Source organism: Aegilops tauschii, chromosome 5 (assembly GCF_002575655.3).
Source record: "Aegilops tauschii subsp. strangulata cultivar AL8/78 chromosome 5, Aet v6.0, whole genome shotgun sequence".
Taxonomy (NCBI): Eukaryota; Viridiplantae; Streptophyta; class Magnoliopsida; order Poales; family Poaceae; genus Aegilops; species Aegilops tauschii.
In genome coordinates, this window is record NC_053039.3 from 552,871,846 (window position 1) to 552,891,154 (window position 19,309).

A 19,309-nucleotide genomic window follows, 5' to 3' on the forward strand; every position below is an offset into this window, starting at 1 on the left:
GACATGGTCGGCGGCGAGGCGCTCGCGGGCACGTCGGCTAGCACGGCTACGGCACGAATTCGAGCGCGGGAACGGAGGGGAAACGGAGGGGAGCTCACGGAGGTTCGGCGGGCGTGCTCAGCGGCTCGGGGGAAGCTCTGGAGTCGACGGAGCGGCGATGGGGATCCACGGCGGCCGGAGGCGAAGAAGGCGATGGCGACGGCTCCACAGGACGCTCCGGCTTGCGTGGCTCGGCGGAGAGCTTCAGAGTGAGGAGGCGGAGCTCCTGCGCGTGTCGGAGAGACGAGGGGGAGACGGTGGCTGCGGCAATGGCGAGTGGCGGCGACGGCAGCGTTTGGGCGCGGTGAGAGAGAGCAAGGGAGAAAGCGAGGGGAAAAACGAGGAGGTCGACCGGACCGGGACGGCACCCGCGACGTCGCCCAGCGCGTCGCGCTGGCAGGGGAGAGGGCAGGCAGGCTGGTGGCGTGGCGGCACGGCGGTGCGCGCGCGTCGGCCACACGCCTGTCCGACTGGCGCGAGGACAACGACGACTGGCACTGGGCCAGTGGGCCGGCTGGGCTACTGGGCCAGGCCAGGCCTCGGGTGAGCACAGGTAAGCTTTTCCCCTTTTGTTTTCTTTTCTATTTTTCTGACATTTGTTCTGATTTAGTAGGATACTAAATCATTTTATTTTCTTATGCCAATTTTTGCAGGGGCTAGTGGTATTATTCCAGAACTCCTCAACAAATGGCATAATTTTTGGACAATATTATATATATATAACAATATATATCCAGAGCAAATAATTACTGCATTAATTCCAAATGCCCAAAATAAATATTTATGATCTCCTAAAAATATTGGTTTGAATTTTATATCTGTCCAATATTTTCAGAGAGCAACATGAACATTTTCTTGGAACCTTTTGGAGCAATTTTTATCTGGGTCATTTCCAGAAATGATTCTGAGGGTTTCACAGATCCCCATTTCAAATTTAAATGAAATTTAAACATGATGCACACATGACTAGCTAGTCTAGGTCATACCAGAACTAGGGATGTGACAACTCGCCCCCACTAGAAAGAATCTCGTCCCGAGATTCAGGGGTCGATGGAAAGAAGGTGGGGTACTCCAGTCGAAGACGATCTTCTCGCTCCCAAGTAGCTTCTCTCTCAGAATGATGAGACCACTGAACCTTGAGAAACTTGATGTTCTGACGTCGGGTGACACGCTCTGCTTGATCAAGAATGCGAATAGGGTACTCTCGATATGTGAGATTATCTTGGAGATCAAGCATTTCATTGTCCACTCCGCGGATGGGATCCGAGAAGCAACGCCTGAGTTGGGAGACGTGGAAGACATCATGGACTCGAGAAAGATGTGGGGGTAGTTCTAACTGGTAGGCAACCTCTCCTCGTTTAGCGAGAATGCGAAAAGGACCAATGTAACGAGGAGCCAACTTGCCCTTGATACCGAAACGATGGGTCCCCTTTAGAGGAGTAACCCGAAGGTAAGCATTGTCGCCAACTTCATAAGCCACTTCCTTATGACGACGGTCATACTGGCTCTTTTGACGAGACTGGGCTGTTTTCAAATTCTCACGAATGATGCGAACTTGCTCTTCTGCTTCCTGGATCATGTCCGGTCCAAAGAATTGTCTTTCACCGGTTTCTGACCAGTTCAAAGGTGTTCGACATCTTCATCCATACAGAATCTCGAAAGGAGCTTTCTTAAGACTGGATTGATAGCTATTGTTATAAGCAAACTCGGCGAAAGGTAGGCATTTCTCCCAATCCATACCGAATGAGATAACGCAAGCTCTAAGCATGTCTTCGAGAATTTGGTTGACCCTTTCCACCTGACCACTTGATTGAGGGTGGAAAGCGGTACTGAAGGAAAGATGGGTGCCCATGGCAGTTTGGAAACTCTCCCAGAAATGAGAAGTGAAGAGACTACCACGGTCTGAATTGATCTCTAGTGGAACACCATGAAGTGACACTATTCGGGAAATATATAAGTCAGCGAGCTGACTAGCAGTGATACTCTCTCGAACAGGTAGGAAGTGAGCCACTTTGGAAAGATGATCAATGACTACGAAGATAGCGTTATTCCCTTTCTTGGTCCTGGGAAAGCCGGTGATGAAGTCCATACCAACTTTATCCCATTTCCACTCAGGAATGGCTAAAGGCTGAAGGGTGCCAGCAGGTCTTTGATGTTCTGCCTTAACGCGACGACAAACGTCACAGTTAGCAATGAACTGAGCGATTTCTCTCTTCATCCTAGTCCACCAGAACCTCTGGCGTAGGTCCTGATACATCTTAGTACTACCGGGATGAATCGTGAGAGGAGATTCATGAGCCTCCTTAAGGATCAGTTGCCGAAGATGTTGCTTCTTGGGAACTACTAGACGGTTCTCGAAGAGAACAACACCTCGATCATCTATAGAGAAACTACCAGCAATACCCTTGGCAATGTTTCTCTTGATCCGGGTAATCCCCGTATCATGCTTCTGGGCTTCTATGATATGATCCACAAGAGTAGGCTTCGCCACCAAGGTAGAAAGGAATTCTTGAGGAGCAATGTGAAGGTTAAGCTTACAGAATTCCTCATGGAGAAGTGGTTGGCCCTGCTGCAACATAAGATTGTTGCAATAGGACTTACGACTTAGCGCATCAGCCATGACATTGCCCTTGCCTGGGGTGTAGGTAATCCCTAAGTCGTAATCTGAGATCAACTCCAACCAACGTCTTTGCCTAAGGTTCAAATCTGGTTGGGTGAAAATATACTTGAGACTCTGGTGATCGGTGTAAATCTCGCAACGTTTACCGAGAAGGTAATGTCGCCATGTCTTAAGTGCATAGACTACGGCTGCAAGCTCTAGATCATGTGTAGGATAATTCTCCTCATGTGGATGTAACTATCGAGATGCATAGGCAATCACATGACGATCCTGCATAAGAATGCAGCCTAGCCCCTGTCGTGAGGCGTCGCAGTAGATAACAAAGTCTTTAGTGAAATCCGGTGGCACAAGTATGGGGGCAGAAGTCAGGCGTCTTTTCAGTTCCTGAAAACTGTATTCACACTGTGGGGACCACTCAAACTTTTTATCTTTCTTGAGAAGTTCCATGAGGGGTTTGGCTACTTTGGAGAAGTTTTCAACGAAGCGGCGACAATAACTGGCTAGACCAAGGAAACTCCTAACTTGTTTAACTATTTCAGGTGGAGTCCAATCAAGAACGGCCTGAACTCTCTCAGGATTGACAGCAATGCCCTTACCAGAAATCACGTGGCCTAGGTAGGTCACTTCTGGCAACCAAAATTCGCACTTGGAGAACTTGGCATAAAGGCGGTGCTCTCTGAGTTTTTCTAACACAAGTCTAAGATGTTCGGCATGCTCTTCCTCGTTCTTCGAGTAGATAAGGATATCATCGAGGTAAACCACGACGAACTTGTCTAAGTACTCCATGAAGATCGAGTTCATCAAGCGGGAGAAGGTAGCTGGAGCATTGGTTAGACCAAAGGACATGACGGTGTACTCGTACTGGCCATAACGAGTGACAAAAGCCGTCTTAGGAATGTCCCCGTTTCTAATCTTGATTTGGTGGTAGCCTAATCTCAAATCCATCTTGGAAAAGACTGAGGATCCAGCGAGTTGATCATACAGGTCGTTGATCCTGGGGAGCGGATACTTGTTCTTTATCGTGACCAAATTAACGGGACGATAGTCTACAACCATCCGGTCCGTACCATCCTTCTTCTTGACGAAGAGGACGGGGCAAGCCCAAGGAGAAGAACTAGGACGGATGAAACCATTTTGCAAGGACTCATCAAGTTGTTTCTTAAGCTCAGCTAGTTCTAAAGGTGCCATCTTGTAAGGTCTCCTAGAGATTGGGGCGGTTCCTGGGATAAGATCTATGACAAACTCTACATCTCTGTCAGGTGGAATACCTGGCAGTTCCTCTGGAAAGACATCCGGAAAGTCACGGACTACCGGGATATCTTCAAGGTCTGGAAGAGGACTGGCGTTAAGAGAATAAAGCTGACGCTTTGCAATTCTGGTGGAGACAGTGACTATCTTGCCAGATGGGTGTGTGAGCTGAACAGACCGGGTGTAACAATCAATCTTGGCGTAATGAGCTTTCATCCAGTCCATACCCAAGATGATGTTAATATCTGAAGACTTGAGGGCTATGAGTGATGCAAGGAATACAAGTCTGTCAACAAGGATTTCGTTACCATGGCTTATACTAGAAGTTTGCCATTTGGATCCAGGAGTTTGAATGAGTAGTGGGGAGGGCATATCACAAAATGATATGTTGTGCAAGCGGGCATAACTTTCGGAAATGAAGGAATGAGACGCCCCAGTATCAAATAGAACCGAAGCTGGATGACAGTTTACAAGGAGTGTACCAAGAACGACATCTGGATCATCCTGAGCGTCTTTAGCTGAGACGTGATGCACACGTCCACATTCAGTGGGAGCTAACTTGGTGCTAATCATCTTGCGTGGTGGCTTACCACGGCCAACAGACTTCTCGGGCTGGGGTGGAGCAACACGGGTCTGAGTGCAAATACGGGCGGTGTGTCCTGGCTCTCCGCACTTGTAACAAATCTTGGAGGTAGGACGTGGACCCGCGTTGACAGGCGGTCCACCAATAGGCCTGGGTGGAGCAAACTGCTGGACTGGGTGAGGCGCCACATAAGATGGCCTCGGGGTATAACCGGGTGGAAGAGCAGAGTTCGGAATCCAAATCCGGCGCTTCTGAGAACTAGAACCGGAGGAGGAAACCAAATCACGGGTGTGCTTACGAGACTCCTCGTATGTGAGCTGAGCTGTCTCCGCATTAATGGCCTTGTTCACAAGAGCCTGGAAAGTATTGCAATGGTGCAAGTGGAGATCACGACGCAACTTGGGGTTGAGACCCTTCCGGAACCTAGCCTGCTTCTTAGCGTCCGTGGACACTTCTTCTGTAGCATAGCGGGCGAGGTTCTCAAACTCTCTACTGTAAGCATCAACAGCCATCTTACCCTGGGTGAAACTACAGAACTCTTCTCTCTTGCGGTCAATGAGAGCCTGAGGAATGTGATGCTCGCGAAAAGCCTCAGTGAAATCTCTCCAGGTCGGTATCTGGCCAGCTGGAAACATAGCCTCATAGTTCTGCCACCAAAGACTAGCAGGACCTTCCAGGTGATATGCAGCATAAGTGACCTTGTCACCTTCAGCTACGTTCGCAGAATGCAACTTGTGTGTGATACTACGGAGCCAGTCATCTGCATCGAGTGGTTCAATGGAATGATGGAAGGTAGGTGGTTTCAAACCAATGAAATCATAGATGGTCGCTGACTCTTTGCACTGGGGTGCGGTGTTCTCCTCGATACGTGCTAACAAGCGGTTAGACTCGTGCTTGTTCCTCTCCATCTCTAACATAAACTCTGCCAACGAAGGCTGGTCGGGAGGATCCTCCTCATCCCTACCACCTCCGTGGTTCAGGCAACGAGCAACAGAACTTCGGTTAATTGACGACATCCTGAGAAGCGGAACCAAGGACGAGGTCAACAACAACTATAGGATGCAACATGTAGCATAAGAAAATTTAGTACCTCTCAAACTCCTAGGACAAATTCGGCAGCATAACGGCAGTAAAATGCTCAAAATGAGACATTCCGCAAAGGGCGGGGTAGCACCATACTCAACATCGTCACTCAAGGTTCTGAGATATTACTAAACAGGCTACACTGGAGGTACTCAAACTGGGATATGACTCTGATCAACCAATCCTAAGAGACTACGGAGTAGTAACACGTGATCCTGATAGATAGAGGAGGAAGCCTAGTTCCTTAACCCCGTAGGAAAGATAGGATGACTCAGATCAGAAGGGCATGAGGTAAAAGAAGTAAAAAGAGCCTTACGTTCCCTTCCACAATCAATTCCCTTACATAACTGAAGAATTTCTAGACTCAACTTCGACCAGGTTGGCTTGGAAATCCTACAGGCAGTCAGGCTCTGATACCAAAGCTGTCGGGACCCCGATTCTAAGTCACACCGATCTAGCCTGTAACACCTCATATCACTTTGCGGCCTCACGCACGGTACTCCCACGGGTGTCGCCTTACCATGGCCCGGGACCGTTTGTGCCTTTTGGCTCACGTATATGACAACGTCACTAGCATCCATATGACAGAGAACCCGGGCCGACATGGCTAGTCGTGAACCCAAAGCGGCACTAACGTATGGGGACAGGCATACATGAATCAACATCGAACGTGTCGGTCAGCAGCGTGTGAATCCGGGCTGTAGCACTGGGCTAACAGGACTCCGGGAACCCGGGCTGTAGCAGGCTAGGCAGGACTCCGGATGTCACCGCGTGACATTTCCCCGAAGGGACAGACACAGGAACTATGTGAAGCACATGCCGGCCAGTCAAGTGTCCAGAGCAGTAGTGCTGGGCTAGCAGGACTCCGGTGAACCGGGCTGTAGCGGACTACTATGGCTCAAGGAGGCACTAGACTACATTTCCCCATAAGAGAGGCTGCCAAGGATAATCAACTAGATTGTCGGATCCCACACATAGCAATACACGTTACACGTACGCATAACATGCAAGTATGTGTTGTACAACATGGCATCACAACATAACGCGAACTCATATAGATAAAAGGCCCAGAAGAGCCACATAGCATTAAGTACAAACAGGGGTCACATGACCCATCATTCAGAGCATACAAGCAACGAAAGCATTACATGTCTGAGTACAGACAACTATAAAAGGAAAAGGCTGAGAAGCCTGACTATCTACAAGACCCTCCCAAGGGTGCAAGATCGTAGCTGAGGTACAAGCTACTCGTCGAAGTCCAAGCGGAGCTACTAGTAAGACTGAAGTCTCCGCTGCAAAAACATAAGTAAAGCAACATGAGTACGAAGGTACTCAGCAAGACTTACATCAGATCCTATCTTACATGCATTTGTATCAAGAAGGTAGTGTGGGGTTTAGTTGCAGCAAGCCAGCTTTGACTCAGTGGCTATCCTGTTCTACGACTACGAGAAACTTCTTTGAGGTAAGAAGGCGCACACGAGTCCACTAATCACCACCTCAATACACCACTATGGATTCACTCCCGTCTCACTACGAGAAGCCATCCATAGCACTCACACTTTTCTTGAGCATTTTAGAGTATCCACTTCAGTTGTCTATGTACCACGTAAGCATCCAAGAAGTCCATAACCGAGGACACGGCTATTCGAATAGATCATGATAACCCTGCAGGGGTGTACTGCGTCACACACGCTCTCGCCACTTACCGCCATGTACGCGTCATGTACCTCGGCAACCTTCAAGCGGAAGCCTGGCGAGGGTGTCGGCCACGACCTGACTAACCACACAAGACTCTAGTCCAGGTTTATCGCCTATGCGGGTTCCATCCGCAAGGAGATCCGGCCGGGGTGTCGCTCACGGCCCCAAACGATGTGCGCAGGGTTCCCAAGCCCACCTCGCCGGATGGATCTACGCTTGGTACACCGTGCCACTTGTGCCTAGTCTGTCCCAAGCCCACCTGGCCGGGTGCCACTTGGTAGACTACTAACACTACCTACAAACACCAGAAACTAATTGCAACTCCTGGACAGAGATCAAGTTGGTTAATAAGTCGAGAGGGGTCGAGTTACCGGAACCCAATGTGTGGTAGTAGCTAGTCATTGGATAACATACACAGAACTCAGTGCTTAAGGACGGTTCCAGTGAGACAACCCACCATGTACTCCTACATGGCCTCTCACCGCTACCTTTACCAAATCGTGTTCACACGCTTAACTCTCAGCATCAGAACATACCGTAACACTCCAATTCATTCCCAATGAATCAGACCTGACACAACTCTAAGCAATAGCAGGCAAGGCATGGTAGGGACACAACATGGCTCAAACAACTCCTACACATGCTAGTGGGTTTCAACTATTTACTGTGGCAATGACAGGTCATGCAGAGGAATGGGTTCAACTACCACAGCATAAAGTAGCAGTCGAATCGTTGTTGTCCTAATGCAGTAAGAGAGAGCAGGAGCGAGAGAGTAGGATTGTATCGGAATGAACAAAGGGGGGTTTGCTTGCCTGGTAGATCAACAGGGTGGCACTGCTCCTCAGACAGGTACTCTGGAACACTCTCCGGAGCAGGACCTATCGAGAGGGAACGGTGTCGACAGTCAAAACACAATCATATGCAACAATATGATGCATGAATATGGCATGAATATGTGATGTATTTTGAGCCAATGCATTTAGCATTCAACTTGGAGGAGATCCATTTGAACCAGAGGTTCAAATGCAACTCTAATTTAAGTCCTTATATATGCCATTTATATGTTTTCACTTATACAGTAGGTATAAGTTGATTTGTCATGCATGAAACTAGTACAGATGGATAGATTGCATTTTTCTGATAATTTTCCATATATAAATTATTTCAATCTGAGCTACGGTTGAATTTCTATGAATTTTAGAAGTTTTGAACATTTTCTGGAATTTCCTGATTTATTTTAAATCCAGAAAGTCCTTTACTGCGTCAGCATGACGTCATCGCTGCGTCAGCATGACGTCATCGCTGCGTCAGCAGGTCAACGGGCTGGCCAGGTCAAATCTGACCGGCGGAGCCCACTGGTCAGTGAGACAGGGGTTAGTTTAAGCATAAAATAAAAGATTAGGGGCACCGGGGCCCACTGTCAGCGTCAGTGGGGGTAGATTAGAGGGTGATTAGCCTTAAGCTAATCACCTGACAGGTCGGGCCCACATGGCAGGCCGAAGAGGTCGTCGCCGGTGACCTCTGGACGCGGCGGCGTCCGCGATATAGGCCACGGGGGCGGCAGCTGAGGGCACCAGGGCGTAGCCCGGGCTCGTCCGCATCCAGGGGAGGTGACGGAAGGTTGCGGGATGGCCGGAGCTCGCCGGAGCGGAGCTCGGGCGGCGGCCGGAGTACGGCCAAGGGCGGGCGCAGCGCTGCAGCGCACGGGGAGGCCACCCGAGGGGCTCTGCGGCACCCTCGTGGCACCAGGAGCACGGTGAGGTGCTCGGGGCGAGCTGTGGTGGCCCTTGCCACGACGGTGACATGGTCGGCGGCGAGGTGCTCGCGGGCACGTCGGCTAGCACGGCTACGGCGCGAATTCGAGCGCGGGAACGGAGGGGAGCTCACGGAGGTTCGGCGGGCGTGCTCAGCGGCTCGGGGGAAGCTCTGGAGTCGACGGAGCGGCGATGGGGATCCACGGCGGCCGGAGGCGAAGAAGGCGACGGCGACGGCTCCACGGGACGCTCCGGCTTGCGTGCTCGGCGGAGAGCTTCAGAGCGAGGAGGCGGAGCTCCTGCGCGTGTCGGAGAGACGAGGGGGAGACGGTGGCTGCGGCAATGGCGAGTGGCGGCGACGGCAGCGTTCGGGCGCGGTGAGAGAGAGCAAGGGAGAAAGCGAGGTGAAAAACGAGGAGGTCGACCGGACCGGGACGGCACCCGCGACGTCGCCCAGCGCGTCGCGCTGGCAGGGGAGAGGGCAGGCAGGCTGGTGGCGTGGCGGCACGGCGGTGCGCGCGCGTCGGCCACACGCCTGTCCGACTGGCGCGAGGACAACGACGACTGGCACTGGGCTAGTGGGCCGGCTGGGCTACTGGGCCAGGCCAGGCCTCGGGTGAGCACAGGTAAGCTTTTCCCCTTTTGTTTTCTTTTCTATTTTTCTGACATTTGTTCTGATTTAGTAGGATACTAAATCATTTTATTTTCTTATGCCAATTTTTGCAGGGGCTAGTGGTATTATTCCAGAATTCCTCAACTAATGGCATAATTTTTGGACAATATTTTATATATATAACAATATATATCCAGAGCAAATAATTACTGCATTAATTCCAAATGCCCAAAATAAATATTTATGATCTCCTAAAAATATTGGTTTGAATTTTATCTCTGTCCAATATTTTCAGAGAGCAACATGAACATTTTCTTGGAACCTTTTGGAGCAATTTTTATCTGGGTCATTTCCAGAAATGATTCTGAGGGTTTCACAGATCCCCATTTCAAATTTAAATGAAATTTAAACATGATGCACACATGACTAGCTAGTCTAGGTCATACCAGAACTAGGGATGTGACAAGGTAGCTCCAGATTAATTCAAGCTGGCTTAAAAGAGACTAAGTTCAATTATGAAATAACTCTGCGGACAGGGTGGGCGAAGTACCATAATTAGTGATGTGGGTACCTAACCATTGACGTGCCACATTGCACAAACACGGTACATAGTTAGTTGAACGAGGTTATAAACCAAGTATATGTCAACTTATATCCCAGAGCTTGTGCAGCAGTGTATTAATAGTCTTTGTTCATTTTGTTCCTTTTTGTTCGCAGAGAGGCGTGAACTGTGGAGTCGTCGAATGGGTTGACCACCCATGGCCTATCATTATGCAGAGGTGCCTACTCAAGCTCTGGGGGATGTTGCATGAGAGCAATGATGATAGGCAAGCAAAGAATGAAGAGATAAGCAGGCTTAAAATGGATATTGAACAAGTGAACCTTAAGCTCGAGAATCTTGTTGCAGCTGTGGAAAGAACTAATGTTACTACCATGAAGATTGACAGGCAGAAGAAGCAGATGGGTATCGTTGATAAAGACGTCAAGCGCATTCAGAGGTCTCTCACAAGTGCCATTCAGAATCTTAAGGACGAGAGGAGTGAGATTAAGCTGGACAGGGATTTTTTGAAGGAGGAGGTGCATAAGCTGAAGGAGAATAGAAAGAAGATGCAAAGCGTCATCTGTGATCTTTTGGGGCAAGGGTTTGCGAACACTGATGACCTCCTGATGATCAAGGCAATCCTCGAAGAATGATCATTAACAGTTGCCTTCTTATGAAACGTTGCAAGAGATACTCGTCTAGTATAAGTTTATGCTTGGACATGGTTACTTGACTAAAGGCATGGTTACTTGGCTAAAGGCATGTATCTCATTTTTTGCAATCTTTCAGAGGGTGTGTGACGGTCTACGCACATCAAATATTGATCTCCTGAATATTTTATATTTCAAAGAAACGTGCTGCTAGCGACGCGCATCCAGCAATCTTTCGTCTTGGATCGTTCCACGAGACATGGGTTACTATAATCTAGCAAGGCACAAATGTCGCTTTGGCAGGCATGGGGAACCATGCCTCTGGTAAGGTGGCACTGACTTGTCAAAGGCACAGTCCTATGTCAGACAGGAGCACCGCACTAGCGCTGACACACATAAAATCTACAATCTACAGAGTCACGCTTACTCCTGAAGCCGACGCATGTCTGTGCCTCCGTGACTCGATTGTTTGTACTCAAACATAAACTCTTTCATGGACATGCGTTTTCACGAAAGGCACGTACAGTCTGAGGTCGCCGGGAGCATGGTTTGAGATTAAGCAGAGCCACGACCGTGTGTGTGTGTGCAAGGAGGCAGTGTCGTCCGGTCACTGCAGACGCACTGGTTTACATGCACTAGATGCACGTTCATTGCAGAACAGGCAAGACACTGCCTCTTCTCTTCCAAATGTTTTTGTTCCCTGGTCGACTACCGCACACGAATGTTTTTGTAGCATCGCGATAGAATGACATAAAACTATCAAATTATCAGAACAGCAGGTGCATAGCACAAAAGCATTGTTATAACAAGCTTACAAAATGGTGCAAAAGGCGAATGGATTGTTTGGCCATGTTTAGACATAACACAGTCTCGGATTGGCGCAACAACATCTAACTGTACTAGCTTGAGGAACTAACTACAGCCTTGTGTCCAGCAGGCACAAGTGAATGGATCTGACAAATCCAGGTATTCAACACACCTGTGTTTCAAATCCAAGCACAGATGATTGCAGCATGCTGATAATTTGAGATGGGCGCGTTTGGAAGCTTTATTCTCCCACAGGAACAACTTTTGTTGCTGTTCATAAAATTCTTGCGTGAAGTCTGAGGGAAAGCGAAACTTAATCCTCATGGTCTCTAGCTCCGTTGCATTCAGAATAAAGAACCTCACAAACTCAGTGTTCTTCCTGCTTTTTTCATAATCTTCCAGCGTTACTGTCTTTAAATGAATGATCTGTTCTTTGACAAACGCACGGTGCTTGCGACGCCAAATATTTCTTGCACCATCAGCAACGAATCCTCCCTGAAAACGCATAAAGGTTGAAAGATACTTAAGATCTATGGAAGGAGAAAATGAACGATAAACTCTATGACCCCCGTCCCAATCAGTTCGTCGAACATTTCCCTAGATACAGATGTATGTATAATTAAAAAAAACATGCCTAGACATAGGGTGTATCCATTGCAGACAAAATGTAAGACAGGCTTTTTGAGATGCAAGGAGTGCTGCGCTATGCACGGTATGAGCTTTTCATGGGGCTTGAGAATCATCACCTCAACAAACAAGTTCTCCAGATTTGGAAGGCACTTAATCAAGTGAACGACCAGGTCCACTTTATAAGTCATGACCAAAAGCAAGGTTATGACAGATTGCCGCATTGTAGATAGGCTGACCGTCGCCAAACCCTTCACAGAACATAGAAAATAAAACATAAAATTATTAGAACAAAAGGTTGGATGACATGAAACTACTTTCTCAAGAAAATGCAGGTGGAATTATTGTGAAATGTCAGTACCATAAGACCTGTGGAGCCAAGCGAGATCCTGAATTTGCCCAATGTCTCCAGTTTAGGTGCAGAGACGATGAATACCTCCATGTTATTGCTCTGGATATCGTGGATCAACCTTTGAAGTGAGGGGGCATCCTCGATGATGAATTTTCCTTTCTCACCACGAATGTCGATGCTTACAAGGTTAGGCAAATTTATTGTGATCCGATGCCTTTCTCTATTGCAAACAAGCAGCAGGCACTCGAGTGTAGGGCAACTAGAGTTGATCATGCTTTGCAACGAGAAGTCTGATATATCAACCTCAACAAGCGAGAGTCTCTTGACCAGTGGTAGTTCAAGTACCTCTACATAATGGTCTGGTATCTGGCAACACCCGAAGCTGACAGTGCGTAGAGAACAGGAAAAACGAAAGACGGACTTCGGTAGTGAGGGCGTAGATGAAGAGCATGTGTGTGATAGTTTGACAGTTTCTTTCAAAAATCGTGGAAACAGGTAGTAAAACTCAAGCACCTGGAGATTGTTCAATCTAGGGGACTCAAGCCAGGCGTGGACAGTAGAGGGTCTGCATTGGAGGTAGCACGCCGGTATACAAAGGCGGAGAACTGCGCCCACATGGCTGGAGAGGATGGACTCTGGAAGGCACGAACCATCATCAGGAACTGTTTTCCCCTGATGCCAAGTTCCGATGTATCGTATGCAATCAAGCTCCTCGCTGTAGGCAGAGGCCCTACTGATGATCTCGATATGAACTGCTTGTAGATGGTTAAAAAGACGAGCTACACGGATCTCACGGCTGTCCAGATTCAGAGGAACGGTGGGCCAAACAGGGCGCCAACGACGTGCGAGCATACGGGTGCGGATGCCCTCCCTAGTGGAGAGATGGGAGATGACCTCACCGACGATGGCGTCCGGGAGGTCGCTGATGCGGTCTGGACCAGACTGCTCTTCCTGATCTTCGAAATCAGTAGGTGCACCCTCGCCGCTCCAGCCGCTACCCCCAAACCACCGGAGGAGGCCGTCGCCGGTGGCGCGAGCCTCGTCCTCACGGTGCATGACGCACCGGAGTGGATCTCCATCTTCGTGTCCATTCCTGGGTTCCCGCCGCCTGCGAGCGCCGCTGTAAGTGGCGTGGATCTGAAAACACGGCTAAGCGTAACTGGGGACGGGAAGGAAGGGGAGAGGAGTGGAGGACAAGAACAAATGATCGAACTCCTCTCTTTGCATTAGATGAAGTGCTATATATAGCACTGGAACATGCGTTTTCAGGGGGCGTCGGTTCGGACGAAACCGACGCGATTGCAGAAAGCAACCGCCGTTACAAGCGGGAATTAATCCCTTAACTACCATGTTAATTAATCCTAACAGGATCGAAGGGGCGGTTGGAGAACAAGTATATTATTAATATTGATATTATTTCCCCCGCAAAATAATAAATATTGAAATTATTTCTTTCCTGTTTGAGGAAGGAAACGAGGCACAACCTTTTAGAATAGGGGAGCACTGCCCTGCATGCAATAGAGGCACGCTCGTCGATCGGAGTAGCAATAGCAGGTTGTACATACACCATGCTTCTCTGCAGTGCAATGTTACTGTCATTAAGTGCTGCAGAGTGACATCCGACTGTCCGTGTTACAATTGTTTTCGTTGTAAGATTTTAACTCAAATGCACAAGGGCGACTTTCTATGTTTAGTAGCGTCACGGTCCTTTACACATGAAGGTGACTTTCTGTGTGTCAGTGTTTCAGGTCACATGCATGGTTGTCAAGCCCATAAATGCATTGACCTGTTATTATCCAGAGGCACGTTCATGTCTCTTTGTGTTCCAAATGATTTCGTTGACTCTATCACCAGGAGAGGCACGGTATGGAGGCCCAGAGAGGCATGCTTGCGTTTTATGCGGGGTCACGTTCGTGCGTTTATAGCGGAAACCCGCGGTAGCCGCCTCATCTTTGATTCAGTGTTTCGGGTCACAGGCACGGGCATGAAGCGCTCAAAGGCATGGTCGGTGGTATTAAATTGAGTCAGGCTAGCCTGTGACTCTATCAGACGGAGATGCACGGGCGTTTAGCCCACGGAGCTGAACCTTTGTCTTACGCACAGCCACGGGCATTTACTCTGTGAGGCACGGATTGGCCTATATGAGAGACATTGTTTTTAAAAGCTTATTTCCTTGTATTTAAAAGCACGGACATAAACTCCCTACGGACACGGTTCCGTATTGAGTTGCGTCACACTTCTTTCTTGATGTTACGTATATTATTCGATTATAAAAGGTGTCGACGTTCGTGGCTGTCCGTGTTTCATTGTTTCACAGTGAAGCACGGGCACAGTAATTTGCGAAGCTAGCGACGACACGCTTTTAAACAAAGCACAAGCACGGTGGTTCCACGACAAGCACGTCTCGATTTGCAGAAACAACACTGTCGTGGTTCTACAGGACGCTATGTTCTAGGCTGTGCAGCATGTTTCCACCCAAACGTTCACCACAGGGTCACAAACATACACAGAGGAAGTGCCGTGCAGTGATAACAGACGCACAGTCTTACAGGTACAAGAGGCACGAGGAGGCATGTTGATTAACATCATAAAAAATGAAACAGATTATACATGCACACGCATATAGAGAGATGCATAAAAAGTGGACTACAAGAGATAAACTAAGTTGGTAATAGTAAACGATCTATGGTATTAATTAATAATGGAACTTAACGACAGGCGTACAATACTAGACTCAAACTTATAGTAGAACACACACAATAAATAGAAGTCCTGATCATGACAAGTCGGCTGGGTCACTCAAATCTCAAAAGTAGTAGTAGCTAGCATAAATATATAGAACTTGCCTACAAGCATGTGGGATGTGGCTTGCAGCAAATGAACGGAGAGCCAAGGCAAGGACCTAATCAAGGCACCCAGGCTTGTGCCCTTGATGGTCCAGAGGTTGGACGGGAAGTGGGGTGGCGTCGGCGAGGTGAATGTGCTCCTGAACGAGCTTCGCCAAAGTTTTCCCGTGGTCGAAGTAGGCCGCCATGGTCGCCTCGTGGATGGCGCTGCAGGTATCCTCGTAAACAATCTGTTTGTAGATCTGGCTGAACTTGTCGATGTCATCATGCATGATGAGGCGCTGCACGGCGAGAGCGACCTCCAGGTGGTCCTCCGGAGGCGCGCCGGCCGGGAGTTGCAGGGCCATCAGCGCACGAGGGCCATCAGCGTGTTCCAGGTGATTTTAGTCGCTCGCCCTATTCACAAAAAGAAATCCAAACTTACAGACGGTGCACAAAAACATGAAAACTTGATAGTTTTTTGAGCTTGTGAGTTGCTTCACCGCTGAAAAGCACAAAAACAAGTTCCTGACAACCTTACAGACAGTGCATAAAGTACAAGCTGGAAATCCAAACTGGAAAGCATGGAACAACACCTATCTCTGACAGCCGGATAACCGTTTCAACATTCACATGTCAATGGATCCGGCAAATCCATGATTGGACACTGGTTTGTCCATATGTGTACTTTTAAATCCAAGTTCATATGCCTACAATACCCTGACAATATAAGACGAGCACGTCTAGAAGCCTTGTTGCCGCATTGAAGCACCTCTTCTTGACGTTCATAAAATCCTTCAGTAATGTTGTCTGGGGGGGAGAGAAAGTTAAGCCTAACTCCTTTGCATTCAGAATAAAGAATGTTGCAAATTCAATGTTTTTCTTGCAGTGTACATATTTTTCCAGCGTTACTGTCTTCAGACGAATGTCATGCTGTTTCAGAAACACCCGGTGCTTGTGGCACCACTTGTTTGTTACACCTTCATCGCGGCATACTCCTCCCATGCATGAAGAGTGAGAATACTTGAGGACTACAAGGGGAAAGAGAGGCCTCCAATATACTACACTATGCATTGTTTGTGCTTTCAATGCGTCTGGAAATCATTACCTCGATAAACAAGTTCTCTAGGCTAGGAAAGCATCGCATCAAGGCAACAACCTTGTTTAGATTTAATGACATGTGGATAAGCAGGGTCTTGACAGATTGAACCGCCATTGATAGGCTGACTACAGACAAAGCCTGCACCAAGCACATATCATAAAACTAGATGGATAAAAGTTTGCATGACATGAAACTTGGGCAGTGGAACGAATGCAACTAAAGAGTATAGTGCAAAAGGTGAGTACCTCGATAACTGTAGAGCCAAAAGCAATCTTGGATTCAGGAAATCCTTCATAAAAATTGCCCAGACACTCGAGTTTAGGTGCAGAGAAGACAGTTATCTGCAACTGCCGGCTCTGAATATCGTGAATCAGTCGTTTAAGTGAGGGCGCATCCTCAACAACGAGTTCACCATTCTCACAAAGGATACAGATGAGTTCAACTTTGGCTGAGTTTATTCTGATGCAGTGGTACAGGTTATTGCAAACAAGCAGGAGCCACTCGAGGGCAGGGCAACCATGGTTGATTATGCTTTGCAGTGAGACGTCTGCTATATCAACCTCCAAAAATGAAAGCCTCTTAAGCAGTGGAAGTTTGAACGATTGTGCATACTTATCAGGTATCTGGCAAAGAGCAAATGTGACGGTGTGCAGCGAGGAGGAAAACAGCAGCGTGGAAGTCGATGGCGAGGGCGCGGACGAAGAGAATTCGTGTGGTAGTGTGATGGTTTTTCCCACGAAACATGGGCACATGTAGTAGAACTCGAGAACCTGCAGATTCTTCAGTCTTGGGGACCGAAGCCAGGCGTCGACTGTAGAGGGTCTGCAGTGGAGGTAGCACGCGGGAATGCAGAGGCGATGAACTACGCGCCCATGGCCGGAGATGATGGCTTCCGAAAGGCACGAACCATCAACGTCAGGCTGAAAACTACACCGAGTTCCAAAATATCTAATGCGAATGACATCCTTGCTAGGGAGCATCGAGGCTACGTCGATATGAACTGTTTCTAGGGGCTTAAAAAGACGACCGACAGGGATCTCACTGCAGTCGAGATTCAGAGGAGCGGTGCGCCATAAAGGACGCCACCGACGTGCGAGGATTTGAGTGTGTCTGCCCTCCTTAGTGGAAAGACAAGAAATGATCTCACCGAGGACACCGTCTGGGAGGTCGCTGATGCGGTCCGGGCAAGACTCCTACTTCTCCGAACCATTGAGCAGACCCGTGCCGCATCCGGTCGCTACCGCCAGAGGATGACGTCGCCGGTGGCGCGAACCTCACCTTCTTGTTGCTCGGGGCACCTGGCCGGATCTCCATCTCCGTTGCTGGGTTCGCGCCGCCTGCGAGCACCGCTATATGTGGCGTGGATCTGGAAAAACCGCTAGGTCTTCACTACGGGCCGATGCCACGTGTGAGGAAGAGAGGGGAGGGGACGTCGACCAGTTGGACGACAACTATAAATTATCTTTTTCCTTCACTGTTGCAGAAGAAAACAAAGCATGGTCTTTTTCCTTCACTATTGCGGAAGAAAACAAACCACGGCCTTTTTCCTTCACTATTGCGGAAGAAAACAAAGCACGGTCTTTTATACACGGAACGCACTGTCCTACATGCATCGGACACACGCAAGTCAACCAGAGAGAAAAGAGCACGGCTCTGCTTTACATCACCGTTCTCTGTACTGTAAGCAGTTACGGCTTGAATCGAGTCTCCCTGAATTCAAGAATTTTCTGCTGACACGAGCACTCCATGAGCAGTGCCATTGAGAATAAACAAACCAGCCGCACGGTACTGCCTCTGTGATCCAAATGTTTTTCCGCGAACATCATGTCTACTTTGTGAGGCAGGGCTCTGAAGCTAGCCTGGGCACGGTTTTAAATAAAGCAAAGGCACGGTGCTTCCATGACAAGCATGTCTCAATTTCCAGTAACAGCACTGTAATGAATCTATAGGACACACAGAAAACCTAACCGTCTTTACGACCACTCGCGTCTGCCCTCCTCCTCGCTTATCTTTAACTCTCACTTGGATCCGCCCGTAGTGAAGACCTAGCCGTCTTTCAAGATCCACGCCACAAATAGCGGCGCTCGCAGGCGACACGAACCCAGCAATGGAGATGGAGATGGAGGTCCACTCCGGTGCCCCGAGCACCAAGAGTGCGAGGCTAGGGCCACCGACGACGGGCTCCTCCGGTGTTTTGGAGATAGCGGCTGGAGGCGGCGGCCGGCTGCACAATGATTCTGAGGATCAGGAAGAGGAGTTTGCTCCGAACCACATCAGCGACCTCCCGGACGCCGTACTCGGTGAGGTCATCTCCCGTCTCTCCACTAGGGATGGCATCCGCACTCAAATGCTCGCACGTCGGTGGCGCCCTCTATGGCGCGCCGCTCCTCTGAATCTCGACTGCCGTGAGATCCCCGTCCCACGTCTTTTTAACCCTCTAGATCAAGTACATTTCGAGGTTATCACCGCGAACTCCGCCACACCGGAGGAACTCATCCGCATAACATACACCGGAACTTTTTTTAGTGAAGAACATGTCGGTGAAGATGATTCGTACCTTCCAGAGGCCATCCTCTCCGGTCGTGAGAGCACAGTTCACCGCCTCCGCATTCCGGCTAGCTACCTCCACTGCAGACACTCCATAGTCGACGCCTGGCTTAGATCCCCAAGACTGAACAATCTCCAGGTGCTCAAGTTTTACTACCTGTTTCCACCATGTTTGAGACAACATGACATAGTGCCATTCTCATACGCTTCGCTCATGCCA

At 48.8% G+C, this 19,309-nt stretch overlaps 2 protein-coding genes across 2 annotated transcripts; both read right to left on the bottom strand.

Annotated features, from left to right (window-relative positions):
- Window positions 1-11,741: 11,741 nt before the first annotated feature.
- LOC109753032 (F-box/FBD/LRR-repeat protein At1g16930-like) lies at window positions 11,742-13,671 on the bottom strand. The gene is made up of 5 exons (XM_020311991.1): window positions 13,129-13,671; window positions 12,625-12,981; window positions 12,383-12,514; window positions 11,995-12,131; window positions 11,742-11,808 (listed from the first exon to the last, which is right to left on the bottom strand). The coding sequence occupies exons 1-5, from the start codon at window positions 13,669-13,671 to the stop codon at window positions 11,742-11,744; spliced, it is 1,236 nt and encodes a 411-aa protein (XP_020167580.1).
- Window positions 13,672-15,824: 2,153 nt separating this feature from the next.
- On the bottom strand, window positions 15,825-17,522 carry LOC141023148 (uncharacterized). The gene is made up of 3 exons (XM_073499480.1): window positions 16,788-17,522; window positions 16,549-16,680; window positions 15,825-15,857 (listed from the first exon to the last, which is right to left on the bottom strand). The coding sequence occupies exons 1-3, from the start codon at window positions 17,520-17,522 to the stop codon at window positions 15,825-15,827; spliced, it is 900 nt and encodes a 299-aa protein (XP_073355581.1).
- Between the last annotated feature and the right edge of the window lie 1,787 nt (window positions 17,523-19,309).